At 38.7% G+C, this 20,727-nt stretch overlaps 1 protein-coding gene across 1 annotated transcript in view; it reads left to right on the top strand.

Annotated features, from left to right (window-relative positions):
• DPYD (dihydropyrimidine dehydrogenase) overlaps nt 1–18,378 on the top strand; it is a 372,599-nt gene extending 354,221 nt beyond the window's left edge. The window contains exons 21-23 of the mRNA XM_030033578.1: nt 3,162–3,305; nt 14,077–14,217; nt 16,925–18,378. Coding sequence (XP_029889438.1) covers nt 3,162–3,305; nt 14,077–14,217; nt 16,925–17,095 — 456 coding nt within the window. The 3' untranslated portion in view covers nt 17,096–18,378. The remainder of the gene's footprint in view (nt 1–3,161; nt 3,306–14,076; nt 14,218–16,924) is intronic.
• Nucleotides 18,379–20,727: the final 2,349 nt, after the last annotated feature.

Consider the following 20,727-nt stretch of genomic DNA (forward strand, 5'->3'; position numbering starts at 1 on the left):
ATAACCCCTACAATGATTAGATGTGATTTAATTTTAAACTCTCTTAAGTATCCATCTCTTCAGCAGTTATTTTAACATGTTTCCGCTTTTGCTATATCCAGTAACTCACTTCATTAAAATATTGTTTGCCATTTCATATGGCCTTTGACTCCAAAATGTCTGAAACCACAGCTCTGAACAATAAGCAGTCTCATCACTGTTCCCTATATCTGTGCATTACTTATAAGGGGAACCATCAATAAGTCCTTCCTAAGCTCCTGAGGCTGCATATTCATGTATTATTTATTGTTAAAGAAAAGATTGCTGGTTTTCAGTGTTGTTTGATGAAATTTGGCTTGGCTGCTTGTGAACTACTAGACTCCAAACACAAAATAACCAGACCATTTGTATGGGCACACAGTCACCTTCTGTTAAGTCAGTGGAAGCTCATTGTGTGTGCCCAAGCCTGGACGAAGATCTAGGTGTTTCCTAAATTATTTCAAATTGCATTTAATCAGTTTCTTGATGAAAAAACAGCAATGCACAGGAAAGACTAAGGTTGGATGTTAGTTTTCTAGAATAATCATCATTTCATTTATTTTTAAAAGATACGGATTAAATTGTTTAATTTAACTGCATGCATGTCATTACAAAACGTCTGAATTATGGTACTGATGGCATTGCACACTTTTCAAAATGTCTGCTGTACATTCCAGCTAGCAGCTACATTAGATGTAAAAATCTAAATACTTCCATCTCACAACTTCAAAAATTAATTAATTGCCTTTGTAATTCGCTCTTCACCTATACACAAAAATGAAGTATTTTTCCACACTTTTCCTTAAATCACATATTTCATTTCAATATACTCGGTATTTCTGTCTGTAGAAATTAGGAGATTGGGCACACCTTAAGAGAACAGAAAAGTAAATTATTTATTCTGCAAAGATTTGGCTATTCTTCCCAAAGATGATCTTCAATCAGTCAAGCCATGAACAACTGTCTCCTCTCTCTACTATTTCAGTTAAAACCTCAGCAAAATTAGCTTTGCTACCTACTCTGAAAGTCAGCAATTCCATTCCTGGCCAGACAGGGAAGAGTCCAAAAATGCTTTGTCATCAGGTCTCCTGCCCTCTCAAGCCCAAAGTTGTTGGCATCAGCACATAAATTAATGGAGAAAGAATAGTTTCTCAGTGACACAGCTACTACTTATTCATAGTCAAAATGTATTTCTAATTGATGTAGCCTAGCAGATGTACAAGAACACTTTTTACCAAAATTTATATTTTTTAGATTTTTGCTAAAAGTCTTAGGCTTTCTTAAAATCATATAAAGAATTGAGTCTCTCTGTGTGTGCTTTAGAGCTTATTGATTAGATTGAAATTAGAGAAATTCTCCCTTCTAGTCATTTTCCTGTTTAAAACAATTCTGGTTTTGCTGTCTTATTTGACTTTGGTATGTAAAGCCACTACCTTACTGCTGTTCGCAGTAATATTTAAAGCCTTATTTTAAGACATCCTAGAGCATTTCCTTTCCAAGATCATGTATGGCAACTGCATAGAAAGGTAAGTTTGTTTGATGTCTGTAAGGAAGCCCTTGAACATGACATTAAGGAACAAAGTTCCCATTGAACAGACAAAATAAGAGCCCTTTGCTGGTGGGCAAACTCAGGCTACATCTAGATTTGGGACAGATGGGATCTACAACATCCCCCACAGTTCTCCTCTTGTGTTTGCCTAGGTTGAGGCTTTGTCCCAAAGTACAGCTCAGTCCCAGGCTGCAGGAGGGCACCTCCTCTGGAGAGCACCATGAGACTGCAAGTCTTGTTCTGACTTGAAGTTAAAAATGTGTTGAGGCCACAAACCAAGTCTCGGAAGCAGGGAAGCATTTCAAGGACCTCACCCTCTGGCTCTATGTTCAGAGTGCCAAAAACCTAGCAGCCGAGAAAGCTTTTATTTGTCATAACAAGAAGCTTGAGGGCCCAAGGTTGGATATTGTGACTGACAGAGCACATTGAGGAATTTTTCTCCTAAGGATTAGCAGAAGAGCAGGGTAACCTCTTCTGGATTTACTTCATTTTAAAAAATAATAATTTCTAAATTTTTAAATAATTGTGGTTTTAAAATTCACATTGAAATTCCTTCTTAAAAAATTGATAACCACAGCAGTACTGTATCTTGTTCGATATGCTCTTTGAGGTTGTATTATTAGCGTGAATTAATGCTAGCAACTGCTGAGGCTATGGATCCCCTGTTACTACCTGCTAGTTTCTGCAGTACTGCAGATAAAATATTTTTGCAGAATAAGGAACTAGTTTCAGGGGAGGAAGGGCATGGTCTTTTGCATCAAGCAAAAATCCATGCTTTCTACCATTTTTCATTCACCTAAATCTGTGATTGTGGCACACTACAAGTTGTCCATATCTCTGCTAGGTAAGCAAAGGGACTTCTTCTTTCAGGAGGCTGGGTGTTTTATGAAATCTGAACCAGCACTTTCATGTTCTTGGGTGAGACATGAGTTTTGCTATTCAGTGAAATCTTCCTCTAGAGTTTGCTTAATTATGTTCAGGGATTAAATGTTGCAGAAAAGACTGCAAGTGGGACATAGAGGTAAATTAGGAGATTAGAACGTGTTTCAGTTCATTTGGTGTTTGTTAGCCTTACTTTGACAGGTCAAGACAGCCTTCTGTTATCAGAATGCAAAATACATGTTTGTAAGCTTTAACAATGTATATTGATATATTCAGATATCCATACAAATAATCTTAAACACTGGTTGAACCCTTCTAAGTAAACTGATAGTTTCACGATACCTTTCTCCATACTATAGAAATAAAGTTACACATTTGAATTATTTAACATGATACATTTGTTTATATAAGCAAGTATGCAATGGGGAAATAGAAGACCGTTGGATGCTGACCTGCAATTCAGCTATTTTTCTGCTGTGGTATATTAATATTTTAATATTCAATATATATTTTCAAGTCAGATCCTGAAGTTCATATTTGATTTTTATTCACTTCTCTCTCTGGTACAGTCTCACTGATACCAATTTCAACTTCCTGAATAAGAAGCAAGTCACACTCAGCAAGGACTTAGGATCTTGCCCTTGGGATCGGACTCACCTTTTTGCTCCACCTGCTCATTAAGCATAATCATGTTTCCCGATTTTTGTTTCAGAAACTACCCAGTTTTGGGCCTTACCTGGAACAACGCAAAAAGATAATAGCTGAGAACAAGCTTAAACTAAAGGAACAGAGCATTGCTGCTGCGCTTCCCGAGAAAAAGCATTTCTTTCCGAAGAAGCCCATTCCAGCAATCAAGGTAACAAAAATACATGCTTACGCATAAGAAACGATCAGCCATCAGGCACTTGACATGCACAGTCATTTCTAGCAGTTTGAGTTGGTTATTACTGCTTTTAAGCTTGTTAGCGGGCATCAAAGACAACTATTTATGCAGACTTTCTAGCTTTTAACCAAAATTGATGAGAAATTATTTGTGATGTACATGTATAGGTATTTCCCTAATGTCATTTTTCAAAATGAAGTTATTCAGGCAATGGAATGGTAATTGTAGAACAAGACATGGGTAATGCCTTGAAGAACAAGTAGAACTGTTAAGAATTTCTTGCAGTTTGAATGCTACAGTATGAGCTCAGTTTTGCATGATACCTTTTGATTACTTGCGATGTGCTAAATACCTCCATCTCTCATGTAGGATCAATGGAAAAGGTTGGTGCGCAGTACATATGAAAGCTGTGTCATAGGTTTTCAGACTGAACTTTTAAAGCTAGAGAATGTTTGTCTAAGTAGCTGATCCACCATCTACAATGAGTAAATGTCAAGGTGAAAATAAAACCTGTGACCCCATCTACTGCATAATCCATACATTGGAGCTTTTCCCTTCCCTTAGGTAGACAATAAATGTCAATAAAATGAAACGTCAGAAGCTTATTATTCTGGGTCTTCACTTTAGACCTTACTTTAACTTCATGTCTGAATAGGAAAAAGAAGCAGACAATTTATTTTTTTTTTAAATCAGGATTCTCATGTAGGCCCTTTTATAAAGCAGTGTGAAAATTATATCTGTTAAGTTTGTTGACTGTCTTCCTCATATACATGAGAATATCAGATATCTACAGATAGGTAACTTTCACTGTATGGTCAGACCTGTAAGAATTCTTGCAAAAATAAGGCCAAACATAAAATACAATACAAGCACTGGCTCAAAGTAACACATAATTCCCAGTTTACCAACATATGCAGTATTCCAAGATAACTGGTAGAACTGCAAAACCAGCCAAGGAGAAATTTTGAGTCATCTTTCTGTTTAAGTTAGTTTGCCACTTCTGTAGACCCCTCTCAGTTTTTTGGACTGCTTATTTTGGTTTATGTCACACTATTGAAAATCACTCCCCTCCTCTTGTGCTGAGATTCCCTTCTTCATGTATACAAAAAGTTTCAAAGAACAGCAATCTACTCTTTCTTTTTCCCACTATGATGAGCATTTTCAAAGCCTACTTGACCTCAGAGGTTTTATGGTTCTGTTCTCTTTGCAGGGAGAGTATTGATGTAGGGAAAAAGAGAAAGAAGAAGCAACAGCCAATAACTGCATTTTCAATGAGATAGCTTGCTTCTGAAAACAGCAGAAAACCAAAAAACTGATACCATCCAAAAGCAAATAAACTGAATGAAGGAAAAATTTTAGCAAGAAGGAAAACCAGACATAAAAACTTGAAAAAAACATAAATAAAAAGACGAGGTCAATAATTTATCAAGCCTAACTCCAAGTACAAAGGCAAAAAAGAACCAAGTAGTAGGAGATAGATTAAAAAGAACAAAAGAGGCCCTACTGCAGGGAAGAGGAAAATGAGTTCCCCAAAACAAAAACTTCTGTTTATAAAGACTTTGAATACTTCTATGTGGTGTCTGTGCAGAGCTTCTCAGCCAGAGAAATCAGGTTAGCATCTTTCTCACACCTTCATTTAAACGAAACTGAAAAAGACTGAAGCAATTAGAAGAAAGCAGGAACCACCAAAGCTGATTCTGGACAGTCTTTCAGTCTGACCATCTGTTTAGAAGGGAATATTTTAACCATAATGGGAAAAAACAGCAATGAGAAATGCCCACTGAGACATAGGAAAATACCTGTGTTTTTCTTGAAGTAGGTGAAGATTTTAATAAAGTTTATTATTAATAGATCCATCTATTGTTATATTGTGGAGAAAATCTGCCAGGAAGATTCAGAATACTCATTAAGGAAGCTGAGTGAAGCTTAATGAAAAAAGGCGACTTACCTGATACCCTTCCCTGATCAGGAATTCTCAAGAGAAGAGAGGCAGAGGAGCTCAGACTTGAGTGATTTATTTGTAACTGTCCAAGATTTATTCACATTTAGAATTACAAATCCCAGACCGTCTCTTAGCAGTTCTGTCTTGGATGACCCTCTAGACAGAGGAGAGAATATGTTCTGTTAGTTCAGACTAGGGTATCGGGGATGGGAATGGTCAGCTCTTATAGCTAGTCCCAGCCTAACTCTAGTTCTCTGGAGCTGTGAAGAGGTATGCTTGAAAACTGATCAGACCTGAGAGGTAGCTGTCCTTGAAGGACCTATGACCCCTGCTTTGGCTGGTTGTATTTTTGGAGGGTTGCTGCAAATTTCCTCATGCCTGCCCAGAACTCCCTCATCTGTCTAATTGGCTGTTGGGTTGGTGATATGTAAATTCCAACATTTGTTTAAATTCCACATGCTGCCAAAATGACTTTTTTTATAGATGTAAAAACCCTCTGTGATTATCCAAAATCTAATTTAATTTTTGGATGGCTTTTCCCATGGCTTTTCTCTTTATTTTCTCTTTTTTTTCAATATTAATTGAAACTGCATACTTTGATATTCAGCAGAGTTGTTTCTTCTTTTCTCATTTGTCTGTAATATCAGAATTTCTGCCATATGTGGATATGTGCCCTGGATCTTTTCTTTTCAGTTGCATTTTTGTACAGCTCCCACACGTGTATTTGCCTACCTCAGGTTGCCTCCTTATTACTTTCTTTCCTTATACATTCCTGTGGTTTTTTTCCTAATAATTTAGTTCTTTGTCCTTCAGGGCCTATACCATAATATTGGGTCACCATTTATTTGCTTATTTATTTCTTCCATTTTTTACTCCACAAGTCTTGCTGTAGAGATTGCCCTGTTTGGTAGTTTAAACTTTCTGGCATAGCTCTGTTTGTCAGCTTAGCTAGGGCATGACATGTTGTTCCACCTGTTGGAAAAATATCCATAGAGATCCTCAAGCTTAAATTCCTCATGTTTGAACTATTTTTCACCTTTGTGTGTACAGATATCTTTATATATATGCAAGTCTTTTTATGCTGATGCCGTAAGCACCCAGCTGGAAGCCAACACCTTGGGAGGTATCTAGCCACATTTAGTCCAGTGCTGTGCTTAATCTATAAAATCCCCTTGAGAGGTGAGGAATATTGATCTAGGCACAGCACTATTATGCCATAACAGTGTACCATTTGGATCCTTCCTAGCATGTATCTGGGTCGTTCACCATGAGTAGTTTTAGCTTGTGCTTGCCTGCCTGGAAAAGACCATATTGTAATCTTCGCCGTAAACATGGAGTTGTTGCATATTTCAGGTGGAACTATGGATGTGTTTCACATGATTTATAGGACTCTAAGTCTGCTTTTCCCAAGTATTTGCTCCAACATGAATCACAGCAATAATCTCCCCTGCAGTAGCCCATAATGACCCCTTCTCTATCACAGTACCTCAGAAAATATTCTCATTACATGTGACAGTTTAAGCAAATTTAAGTTAGTCTTCTGTTATGGGGAGAAATCCTAGAGTCCAAACCTCCTCTTTCCCTCCCCGCTCTGACTGTAGAAGGACTGCCTCAAGTGGTTCTGCAATAGAATAGAATAGAATAGTTGCATTTGGAAGGGACCTACAACGATCATCTAGTCCAACTGCCTGACGACTCCAGGGCTGACGAGAAGTTAAAGCCTATTATTAAGGGCATTGTCCAAATGCCTCTTTTTAAGGCACTGACAGGCTTGGGGCACCGACCACCTCTCCAGGAAGCTGTTCCAGTGTTTGACCACCCTTTTGGTAAAGAAATGTTTCCTAATGTCCAGTCTAAACCTACCCTGGTGCAGCTTTGAACCATTCCCATGCATCCTATCACTGGATAACAGGGAGAAGAGATCAGCACCTCCCTCTCCATTTCCCCTCCTCAGGAAGTTGTAGAGAGCAATGAGGCCACCCCTCAGCCTCCTTTTCACCAAACCAGAGAGACCCAGAGTCATTAGCTGCTCCTCATAGGACATTCCTTCCAGCCTTTTCACCAGCTTTGTTGTCCTCCTCTGGATGTATTCGAGTACTTTAACATCCTTCTTAAATTGTGGGGCCCAGAACTGCACACAGTATTGAAGGTGAGGCCACACCAACGCTGAATACAGTGGGATAATCACCTCTTTTGACCAGCTGGTTATGCTGTGTTTGATGTGCCCCAGGATGGGGTTTGCCCTCTTGGCTGCCAGGGCACACTGCTGACTCCTATTGAGCCTGCTGTTGACCAGCACCCCCAGATCCTTTTCTGCAGCGCTGCTCTGCAGCCACTCCTCTCCCAGTTTATACTTGTGCCCAGTGTTACTCCATCCTAGATGCAGAATCCGGCATTTGGACTTGTTAAATTTCATCCCAGTAATCATTGCCCAATGCTCCAATCTGTCTGGATCCTTCTGCAAGGCTGCCATTGCGCTAGCAGCCTGTAAGAGGAAGGGCACTGTGCTACTGTATGTAAAACTGGAATGACTCTGTATTCCAGATCATGGCTGATTAATATAACAGCACTACAGTATCTTAACATCTTGCTAGTTTGCTGGTCTCTTGTCAGGACAGCACATCAAGCAGAAGTTTTCGTGAGCTGTCCATGGTGTTTCCTACTGCGTTTTCTCTTGCAGCTTTCTTTTATCTAGAATGTATCTGTTGGCAAGAGTAGCAAAAGTTACTTATTTTGATATGCTGTTCGTCAAACTGCATTTTTTCACCATGATAGTACCTGTTCATCTAGTTTTTTAAAATACCTGTGAAGTTCCTTGGGTTTTCTTTAATTTAGTTTAAAGTAAAATCTGTATCAACTTTATATTCTGGTTCAAATCTTTTTCTGAAACACACTCAAGCATATTAAACAGCATCATATCTAAACCAGAAAATTGAGACCCTTTGCTCTGTTAATACTTTGCCTTTTCTGAACATTGATCATTGTATTCTAGCTCTTTATTTTTTCTTTGTTCAGCCAGCTTGCAATCCCACTTCACAGTTACTTAATTTCAGAACTCTGTTGTGTCAGAGGCCCGTGTCAGAGGCCTATTGAAACATAAAATTTACCAGTTGGTTTTTTTTTATTTATTGCCTCACAGTCTTCATAAAGAATGCTGATAGATTCACAAGGCATAATTTTCATTACAGAAGCCATATTGAATTATGTAGTAAAGGTTCATTTGAGTTATTTTGTAAGTCCCTCTTTAGCTAATACTGCAACTGTTTTACTTGCTTTACTGAAACAAGGGTTAAAGGTCCCTAAATCCCAGAGCACATTTAACAACCTTTTTAACTATTGGCAAAGCATATGTAATCTTCCAATGTAAAGTTAGTTTTAATGAGATTACATATTTTTGTTAGCCACTTTACTGTAAATTGACCTTGGTGATGTACCCTCAGATTCTGATGACTTTTTCTTCTTTAATCCATAATTTTTTTTCCCAACATTTCTTCTTTTCATCTCTCTCTCTCTGACAGTACCTCACCTTTATTACCAAAAAAGAACAGGTGGAAGGCAGGTATCTCCCTAATGGAGATAAACACTGGTACAGAGAGTAATTTACTTTCTTTGCAACATTTCATCCCCTTTCTGTGCTCTCCCTGTATCCTAGTGAGGGCACTTCTGCATAGCCCCCTGTTCTTTCACAACCTATTGAATCCTGAGAACTGCCCAAACACCCCATAAATAATAATGAACAGATAGAGTACTTGGGATCAAGCACACAACTTTGCTATATAAATGTCAGATGCTTGTTAGGAGTTTTTTGTATTACTTGATGGTGAATCAACTTCAGCATTTGTGTCATGGTCCCTCAGAGACCTGAAAACTGAGGCTGAGGCCTGTCCTTAGGTCAGCCTGCTATTCATAGAATCATAGAATCGTTTAGGATGGAAAAGACCTTTAAGATCATCGAGTCCAACTGTCAACAGGTAGACCTCTACTTCTGGTAATCTAAAGATTACCTTACTTTCCTTACCTTCTGTTGCTGTCAGCTTCAAGTGCACAAAGTTCCTTGTCATTGAACCTTTCTCCTGAACATGGTGTGACATGCAAAGTCTTATGGTTACTCAAAAAGTGCAATAAGAGGACATGCATGTGTGTTCCCTTTGAACTTGCTATGCGAGATGCAGTACCTGCACTGTGTATGGCTTTCTAATGATCTAATGAGAGGCCTGTGATGATCACCATCTCTAGAGCACAGTATGGCCTTTTACAGTGTGGTCTGTATGAAGATGGACACAGCAGGTCTACAAGGAGCCATACGTGAAGCATGAATTGTATTTACAAATGCAGGTTTACTAATATGATGGCTAAGGAAAAGCTAATCACCATACAATGTTTGATATATTAACATTAAAAATGCAGCTATAGTAATAAAAATAGCATTGCTAAAATAATATCCTACTGAACAGATCTGCTCCTTGTGTATACTCAAAACCACATCTGCCTAGCTTAGTGACAAAATGAATTTTTTTTCTGTACTCATTAGTAACATAAAACTAATGGATTCTGCTCTGATTCTCTCCATAGCAACAGAATTCCCTGCCAGTTCCAGTTGCAGGACTAAATTCCTCTCCCAGTTTGTTCAGTACACTTTTGTTGAGAAGAGTGGGACAGCACAGCAGTAATCAAAAGAAGCACTCTAGGTCTCTGAGATTGCAAAGGTGTAACTTAGGACAAAATTTACCTTCCAGGTTTGGGGGTGGTTTTTTTTTTTTTATTGCTGCTGGTAATGCATAAGCCAGAAAGAACACAGCTTGACTTTCAGAACCTGGCTTCTGTTTGCAGATCTGGCAGTTGGCAAAAATACCATTATACTGTAAACAGTGCAAATTTGATCCGGAGGCCATTGAGATATACCAAGTGTGGAATCCCATAGTGCCATTTTAGACAGTTGCTTTTTGGAGTGAAGCTGCACTTTAAACAGTGAAAGCTGATTATTTCTTGCTGCACTGTTTATTTTGTTCCAAACATTTATGATTTGATGGAAACAAGAAGCTCTGAGATAGCTTGAGATGCTGTAAAAGTCTGCACCTGCAAAACATCTTTTAAGTACCATTGCTTTTTTAGTCAATAAAGTCTTGAAACTTTGCAAATGAATAAAGATACAGTTTTTGCTTGAGAGAAAGAAGTGATTAAAAGACACAACACCCAGGAGTGTAAATGAACAGTAAACCATTGACAGAGTCTTTTGAAATCACTTTCAGGCCTCTAAAATGCCATCATCCTCCCTGTTTGGGACTCTAAGTCCCCAAAAGTATATTTTGTGAGCTGTGAGAAGTGAGACTTCGTTACAAAATTCAGAAATCACCGTATCATACGCATTGTTTTTGTTATTCCCTTTGTAAGTTTGTAGCTGGAAAAATCTATTTTGATCATGTTCTTCTAAGCAACCATTTCCAGAGCTATCTCATGCTATCTTAAACCTTGCACTGTCTCCCTCCTGTCCCCCAGCTGCTTCTCTGGAAGGCCATTAACCACCTCACTCCTTTTTCATTTAAAAAGCCTTTTCTAATTTCCAGCTTTAAATTTATTCATGGCTGGCTTATAATCATGTGTTCTTGTGCCAACATTGTCGTTTAACTTAAATAGCTCTTCCCCTCCCTGATGTATATATAAAGAGATGTCATATTGCTGCTCTGCCTTCATCTTCCTAGGCTAAACATCTTGTTAGGCTCTTTTTGTCCTCTCTCATAAGCAAGGCCCACCATCCCATGATTATTTTGAGTACCCCATCTCTGCAACCTGCTTGAGCTTTGTGGGTTTTGTTAACATCCAAACGATATTTAAAGAATACGAATGTGAATCCAGAACCTCCCTGAGAAAATTGTTAATTACCTATGCTCTGTAAAGTCTGCTTTTGTTAGGTTAAAAAGCCCTTCACTATCAGGAATCTCCCCATGTTGATACTTTTACAGCATGAGCAGGCAGTGGAAAGCTACTTCATTGTATGTTGTACAGGTTTTACGTAACTTCTTCAAATTCTTCCGTACACAGACCAGTACTTGCAAATGACATGTGCATTTGTGACATATAGTGGAATGTTTGGGGGCTACACAAGAGAGGCTTATAGGATACTTAGTATTGCTGGGGGCAGTAGATCACACACAGACAAGTGTATTTTGAAACCTATAACAGGTTTGATACAGACAAGCCTATATGAGACTTGAAACAAGCTGGAGCTCAATTCTACAACTACAATTTTTCAACTGATAAAGACTACAGAAACCTGAGAACTGTAGTAACCTGAAAACTGCTGAGCAATTCCCAGTAAATACATGAACTTTTCTGAGGCATGGAAATGAAAATACAGTGGTGTGAGGAGTTCCTACCAGATCACATTTGATTGAGTTAGTTACTGTAGCTCATCAGTGGAGGCACATTAAAGGGCTGTGTGTTCAAGTCTAGTCCTTTGCAATACCAAAGTAAAAAGTATTAGCTAAACCACTTTCATAGTAGTTAATTGACCTTTTACAGTGGTTTAAGCAAACAGATTTTACTTCAAATTTGCAGTGAATTTGGACCATGCACATAATCAGCTTGCACAGCTCTATTGATGAGTGCTAACTCATTAAGCTGTGATAACTTGCTCACTTACAGTCATCTGTCCACACTCATCATGCTGCCTTTAGCAATATGCCATAGCTGTTTTATGCTGGAAGAGCATTAATGTTCTCTGCATGTAGCTGAGAAGAACTGGAAGGCTTTTAGCATTGAATGAATGCAACCAAGGTATTTCACATGTCAGCAACTTAGGGGTTTGGCAGAGAGAAAACATTTGAGTGTTTTTGGAACAAAAAACCAGTACAGTTTCCCTGTCCTTCTTCCTGGGCTTAGGATATGGTTGAATTTCCACCTCAACAGTCATTAAGAGCAACTTCATAGTTCCTACCACTGCATCCAGCAAACAAATAAATTTCTCTCATTGCATAAAGATACTATTGTAATTTCAGTGCTGAAGCCCAGGTAGGTCTCAAAGTTCAAACTTCACTGAGATGAATGGGACTCATTCATTCAGGAAGTAGAGCTGTTGCAAGTTCTCAGCAGGCTCAGGAAGACAAGGTTGGACCCATTTTTGCATTTAATTCATGTAGCAGAGCTTTCCTTTAGAGCTAACATTGATAAAGCCATATTACCCTATTGCTCTGATGTGGCATAGGAATAATTAGGGATGCTTAGTTTGTTTGGAAGTAAGGCTGCCCAAAATAAGATACGCAATGAAAATTTAAGTTACTGTAATCCAGTTCTTCTGCAATGAGAATTGAAAACAATATATAGAGCATTGTATGTGATTATAAATTATACAGGTTAAATATAGTGTACTACTACACACTTAAAATGGTTGCTAATAATTTCAGAATATTTTTTTGACTGATAGGAATAAGGTAAGTATTGCTTCTTCAAAAAATATTGAGAAACAGGATACAAAAAGAAATCCTTACCATGTTTCTTGGCGATGCAAGACCAAAGGTAAACACTTTGAAGCTTACAATTCTGGGCAGACTTGTCTGTGTCTCGTATTTGGCTTGATCCTGAGCATTTTTCAATTGACTTGGATCAAATTCCGTAATCAAAATCATAAAGACTTCTTAGTTTATTACAGTAGAATGACTTTGAAGCCAGTTCTGCTCTCCTATCACTCAATGAGATTTCTCTAATACTTAACAGTTATACACCTTTTTAAAGCAAACATAAAATGTATTGTTGCATCACATAACCTTCATTTACTAAGCCTAACTTTATCTTAACAATGTAGAATCTTGCACATAAAATCGAGCTTATTTTGCAACATGGGAACTGTTGTAGAAGAGTGCTTAGTAAACTTACAAAATATCCAGGCAACCAATACAGTGCCACAGGATGAATCTTTTAAAATGCAGTCATGTTCATAATCTATGCTATACTTCCACAAGTTAAACTACTTTGAGGGATAGCTGTAGTTCAAAGGACATGGGACTTGTCCCATCTCTCCCATTGACTCAGTGAAGCTGAACTGCCACTGAACTGTGCAGTTTCCCTTGATGTAAAGTGGAAATGGTTTGCATCAGGTAGGTCCCCAACAACTTCTTTTAGAGGGTATGTTTTCCCCTAGTGGTACATACCTATACATTGTCCTGCCATACACCTTTACTTTTGCAGCACAGATGTGTTAGGCTGATGCCACAAATTACTTCCTGTGAAGTTAACAGAACTGAATCAAGATTTGCAGAATTAGACCCACAGCTTACTTCTGTACAATATTTGCAATAAACTGATGATCATGTCATTTGCACATTTTACTAAAGAGAGAAAAGCAGTTATTGTTCTTTCGGTCAGTTTAGTTGATCGTGCCCCTTTCTTTTCTTGCTGTGAGTTCTTAAATCTGTGCTAATGAGAAATGACCAAGGATGATCTGATTGTTTGTAGCATGTCACTCCTGTTTTGTGCTCCATTTTGTTCCTTGAAGTTTCCCACAATAATGGCAAAACAATAGCACACTCAAATCAAGTACTAAATGTGTAACCTATTTGTAGAATGTGTTCATATACGAATATATACTTCTAGTGCTGCCTACATTCAAAATGTGCCTGCATGGAGCATTCTTCGTATTTTATAGGAGGTATGAAGGTCAGCAACTTGGAAATTTATAGGAAAAATCCTAAACATCATCACAATGCATGGCCAAATCTTCCATATTAAAGTACTAGAGGGTGCTCCTGTGCAGCTGTAGAAACTGCTTAGGTATCTTCTAAATGAGTCGATAACTTTTTTTTTCCCTAGGATGTAATTGGAAAAGCACTGCAGTATATTGGAACATATGGTGAGCTCTGCAACACAGAGCAAGTTGTGGCTCTGATTGACGAGGAAATGTGTATCAACTGTGGCAAATGTTACATGACCTGTAATGATTCTGGCTACCAGGTAAGAGCACAGCTGTAATTAGCAGAAAGGCACGATGAGTTATCTTTCTGCTGCTGGGAAGAAAGAATCCACCTTCTGTTAATGAGCAGGTGGGAAAAACAGATGTCTAAAATATTGGATTCGAACCCCAGCATGCTCCCAGGCTATGCCGCACAAGCCCTGCCTGCCCTGCTGAGTGTACCGCATCTCACTGGCTTGCTCTAGGTCACTCTCCCAGCCTCTCCCTAACTGCAGGTGGGAAGGGGGATTCTTTTTAAGAGGAAGAAAATGAAGGAGACATAAGTCGGATAGCAATAAATGCAGTTCTTTGATGGTTTTCAAGTACATGAGGGAGAAAGGGAAGAATGCATCCCTTCTCACTAAGGGGATGTGGGGAGACAAAAGCTGTTCTTATTGCCAAATGCTTTTTAAGAAGCCTAGTCCTTGTTCCATCAGCGTAACTGAACTTGAACTGATTCAGGTTTCAGGCAGGTGGGTTTCTGTTTTGATCTTGATTGAGGTACAGATCCTTTCTCCAGGATAGCTGCCAGGCTTTAGAGCAGAAGGTTGAAGTTTGCAGAAATCATTGTGACCAGAAAATAGCACAATTTTGAGCTGGGGCTCCTGTTTGCAGCAAAATATTTCCTTGATTTCTGCTCAGTATGGTAACATCAGTTGTATGAAATGTATCAGCATTTCTACATGCCATTCCTTGCCATGTCCGCTGGAGCTGATGGACTGGTCTGCACTAAAAAGGAGGACTCGTGTTCTTTTAGAAAACCAAAATATGGTCTAGCATAACCTCCATGGAATCCAATATGCAGCAAGCAATAATATCTACATTAATTTTTCCATTCATCCCAGTCCGAGAATAGTTTGTCAGAAACAAATACTTTAACTGAGCACCAAGTTTCCTCTGAAAACCATGACCTTTTGTTTATCCTTAATTCAGTCTAATCAATAGTAGGTCTGATGAATTTAATGACATACAGTCAAAGAAAGAAGTCTTCCCATGTAAAATCAACCCCTGCAATTAAAACAAGTATGTCAGAGCAAAGGTAGACATGTTTTTTCCACTGATACGAGAAAATTAATACTGCATTTATACCAGATTAGATTACTGTAGTAGCCTTTTAACTGTCTAAATTTCTTCTTGACACTGCAATCTTCATATCTTCTCCTTCCATCATATTTCCCAGTGAAGGTGAGGATGTAGCCCTTGGAGAGCAAAAAACTGCGTTTGTATTTAGTAAAACATTCTTTTCTATAACTGGAAAAAAAAACCCAGCACCAAAAGAACCAAAGTTTAAAATGCCAGGAGGTTTTCTAAGCACAAAAAAAGTGTTTTTTCCTTAATCAATTAAGGAAATTGGAAAGAAATTAATTGCAAAGAATTGCAAAGCAATTCTTAATTGCAAAGAAATCACACCTCCCACCTTCAAAATAGCATCTGCCTTGTGCTTCTCTTTGTTTCAAAAATATCCATACTGCTCTACAGAGCTATCACCTTGTAGGGCTCCAATAGAAAAGCTTTCCTTTAAATTTAAAGTTAGCACTGTAGTCCTGACTCCCTCTCCCTCTTTGAACTCCCTTTCAAGATGTGCATTGTTGTTAGGGAGAGAGGAAGGAGTCCTTCTTAAGTACTTACAAACCAAAGCTCTCTTTGTGCTCAAGCTAAACTAAAACTTTTAGACTCAGGGCAGTTAGTACCTACTTCATGTCCTTGCGGGTTGCTACAGCAACTTCTGTGCTTTCCTAGTAGTGAAACCCCAAATGCGGCAAATCTGCCTTTGGAGCCAACCTGCAGCACCACCAACCTAGTACCAACCATCTCCTCCCTCGGCTCCCCCAGTTGCTAACAGTGGTTAGGGAGATTTTCTAAGGCACCACCACTTGTTTGCAGAGAAGTGAGAGTTCAGCTTTCAGGCCTGATTTTTCCTTCCTAAGACTCTTAAAAGTAGATATTCAGTGAGGTTTTTTTATTTTTCACTTTTCTAGGCTTGCTTCTTAGATATTGAAGCTTTTGCAGTTGTGTGATGCTTTTGGTTTTGCTTTTAATTGCCATTTCCATTATACCAGGAGCTTATTTCATTGAGACTGCAATTGTTATTTCACATTCAAATACACTTATCACTCTAATTGGTAATGAGGATTCACTGCATGGAAACGTGAGAGCTAAAGCAAGCTCTGCCTGCCCAAAACTCAGATATCCCTTTCAAAGATTTGCAAAGGAAAATAATCATACAAGGCACAGCGTGCTGTTTTTCTCTACTATTCATTAAATTAGATTGTTTATGCTGTGCTGAAAATAAAAGTCAAAAGAACACACTGTGGCCAGCGTTGTGCTGAAGCTGTACAGACATGGTCTGGTGTCTCCCCTGAACCAATAACCCTGGCAAATTGCTGTCTTACGAAATATTTCCTTCACATGAACTAGAAATATCCCTCTGGGAGTTTAAACATCATGGGCCGAACTCCTCCTTTTGTAACCAGCCCTTGTGACCCATGAGCTTTCACTGAGGTATAATTTGGCCCATATTTCTAATTTTAAAGTGTCAGGAGGGGGGGTTGTTTTGTTCCCTGCCAGTTGAACAGTTGCTATAGCTGCAGTGCAGAATCACACCAAGATGTCTCCAAGTGCTGTAGCACAGGAAATGCAGACACTAAAATGGGAGCAATTTTGACCTTTTCTGTGAGTGACATCAGTAATGTTTATTCCTGTTCACAGGCTATCCAGTTTGATCCCGAAACCCACCTGCCCACGGTTACTGACAGCTGTACAGGCTGCACCCTGTGTCTCAGCGTCTGCCCTGTTATCGACTGCATCCGCATGGTTTCCAGGACAACACCTTACGAACCAAAGCGCGGGCTGCCCTTAGCCGTGAACCCCGCGTGTTGAGGTGATCAGTCCGACAGCTAATGTGAACTTTACACTTGTTTGATGCAATTGATTTGCTTTCTAATTAGTCCTTGAAAATCTACTCTTATAAAAAAATGTAATATTGATAGCCGTTACAATGAATACTGTGTTTTCCAATTATTCTTTTTACAACAATTAAGTTTTGAAATTACAGAAAGGCAGCAATTAGTCAGTCATGGCTGTCAGTTGTCCACTATTTGAAGTGTAACTTTCTCTTCACAATTCATGCTGTAATTTCAAAATTTCTCTATAGAGTCTTTAATCTCTATGTATTTTCTGGCTGTAAATATAATTAAGAAAGCATTTTTTGATGAACTACAAATCAATGTGCAAGCTAACTGTTTTCAAGGAGGCATTTTGTAATTAAACATCACATTTAGTTTTAAAAGAGTTTCTTATAAGATGTAATTAACTACATAGCGTTCAAACAAAGCAATGTGGCTTCTATTTTTCTATGGGAAGAAATGAAAGGGAGTTTAAAATAGAATTTAAGAACTGGATTAATCGCTTTCAAATACTACAGCATATGGTAGTGTATTTTTATAATCCTTTCTAATTCTTTCTCACACTAGTCACTTTATAGAATAAATTTGCTGTGCACTGACACATGCTGGACTCTTCAGATTTGTGTGTTGCATGGGTAGCTTGATCGTTACTTTTCCCCCCCAGTGAACACTCATAACATCTCTCTAAAAACAGTTAAACCAGCTTATTATGAAGTCCAGGTTGCATTTCAGGATTCTGAGATGTGACAACATTTTTTGCTCCAAGCTCATCCTCTAAATAACTTTTTAATTGTGCCAATTAATGCTCCAGAATGTACACGTTACAGGTCAGAGATCTGATTACGTGCAAATGGAATACCCACCCTGCAGACTGCGTTTGCCAAATACAGACACGTAGGGCAAACTGGCAAGATGATTTCCCCCAGTGCCAATTCTTCATACTTATTGGTTATGTATGGTTATAATAGTTTCACAACCAAAAAGAAACACAGATTTGTCTGTCTTGCTAAACAATATCTCAGTTTTAATCCATTTTTCATTCACAGGAAGAACTTTCTAATATGAACGTATTGCTGTCTGCTTTGCTCCACTTAAGAATATAAAGCCTTTAGTTTCATCATCATAATAAACGACCTATCAATTCAATTTCTTATACCCTATATTGTGATCAGCAAAACTTTGATTAAAAATATACCCTGACTTTTGTTTCTTGATTTATGAATCGTGCACCAAATTATAAATAAATGTTGAAACTGACTTGGGTTTGTTTCTGGGTTTTTTTTTCCATTTACCAAACAGATTTTTCTTGCAGAGCCTTGTCAGGTGGTTTTTCATGATCTCTAAGATTCACTCCAGGAATCATTAATGAGTTAATTCATGTGTACATTATTCCATTAATTGCCTACAGTGCAGAATGTAGCATGCTCTTTGCCCCTCTCTGGCACCTCTTTGTCTGCCTTTGACTTGTCTTCCTTTTGCATCCCTTCCCCACACGCACACACTTGCGTGCACACATAGGTACACTGTGTCACTCTAACGTTTTGAAGTGTCATTTCATTTAGTATCCTTGCTCCACCAACACTGTTTTGCTGACACTTTGGGCTTGCTTGATGAGATCCCTTGGCAGGCTCAAGCCCAGTGTCTCCACTAATAGCCTTCTCTTCGTACTTTAATTTTTCTCTTAATCATTGTGGATTTTTCACACTCAGATGAAAACAGGAACAGGTAGTCGTACTGCTTAGAAAATATTTGCCTGAAACTTTTTTAAAGCTCTTGGTCTTCTGGTAGTTTCTTCTCTTATGTGAGCTATAGAGGACTCACAGGAAGAACGAGCTGGTTTGTGAATGTTAGGGGCAAAGTTTGTACCATGTACCGCTTGTACCTCTTCGGAGGAGCTGGCTGACAGGCAGCATGCCCTTGAGTGGGGCAGAAAAAAACATCAAAATCAGATCATCTGAAGGTAACATTTTATGTTTTCAGTTAGCAAATGCAAGGAAAAGTAGCTATCTTCTGCCAGGCTGTTACCATGTACTTCTTATTTTGTATCCTACCTACCATGGAGCCTGAGGGTGAGAGGCGGTGTGTCGCCTGCCACTGAATCGGCCAGCTTCTCCAGGTCTTTTGTTGCTGCATCGTCAGACCTGATTACCTTACTATCCTGAAGGCATCACATCTGGTAGTGTGGCTTCTTTTAAATACAGGACAATGCCAGGAGATCTAATTTAAGTAGCTAAGCACACGTACATCAAAAATGTAGCAGCAAAATTAGAGCTTTCCCTAGGATAATCAGTAGTCGCAGGACATCCAGTATTCCCAAGTAGGTATAAAGTAATCTTTGTAGGAGTAAAGGCATTCTTTGTGAATCAAGATTATAATCAAGACTATAATTTGTTTACCGAAGAAGGAATAACGGGTTGTATTATGCAGGTTTCTTTCTCACTACCCGCCCTCTCCCCCACTCTTGTTCTGTCAAGTCTGTTAACAGTTTCAGGAAATGTGTTCCCAAATGAATGTGAGTACTTTCTAGCTCTGACAGCCAGCAATAAATCTGTGTGTTGCAGGAACTCAGAGAAATGGCCACATTTAGGTCTCCTGCAGGATTGTCTTTTAAGTCATCAGGGTAAGGCAAGCTGTAAACAGGCAAGGGAGAGAGCCACAAAGGACATATTCCTGGATTTTATAGGTTTTTCACATCCATCTTGGGGAATCCATCCCATTCAGCGCATTCAAGAGCCAAGGAAACAAATCAGAAAAATCTGGTCTATTCTGCAAATGCTGTAGCCAGTTATTAAAAAAGGGACATGAATTTTCAAAGTGGAAAAGGTTCCAAATTAAGCTCATACATTTCAGTGATTTAGTCACACATTTAAGGAATTAGGTATTATTAAAGACATGCTGGGCAAGATCCTGCAACCCTAGCCCTTGCAGTTTTTAGACATGTTGTCCTATTGATTACTATTATAAAATATTGTAAACTGTATTTGACAGATTAAATTATGATGGAAGTGCACATAGCTCATCCTCCAGTAGCACATTCTTATTCACATCATATTCCTGAACAGAAAAAGCTCCCCATGTTCAGTGTATGCTCTGCAGTCCAAGAAATACTTGAAAAAGCTGCCAAATCTGCTTGTGTGAATCCCAATGCACCCATACATGTTCATTGGAAAAAGAGATGTTTTGCCTTGCTAACAGACTACACAGGCAGTTTGGTTTTTGGCCTCTAGGATGAACAGACATAATATTTCCAAGGCACTGGATTGGCAACATTAATAACCACGTTTGAAAAATTACACAGGATTTTTAAAATGCATAATTTCCTGATTTTTAAATGAAATATTAATCTGATCTCTTGGCAAAATTAAGACTAGCCTTTGTGCATGAATCTGATGTATCTGATGTATCATCTGATGAATCTGATGAGCCTGTATCGCCGGTGTTGAAGCCAATATACATGTGTACTGCTCCTTGCTCTGATGCTTTACCAATTGCTAGAGGAAGCCTTCTTCACAGATACCCATTTTCTCAGTTCATAAAATTTGTCAGGAGCAAAATGCAAGTTACCTGTCTAGACTCGCTGCCCCTCTTTGTTGTGTCTTGGAGGAC

Source organism: Aquila chrysaetos, chromosome 12 (assembly GCF_900496995.4).
Source record: "Aquila chrysaetos chrysaetos chromosome 12, bAquChr1.4, whole genome shotgun sequence".
NCBI classification, from domain to species: domain Eukaryota; kingdom Metazoa; phylum Chordata; class Aves; order Accipitriformes; family Accipitridae; genus Aquila; species Aquila chrysaetos.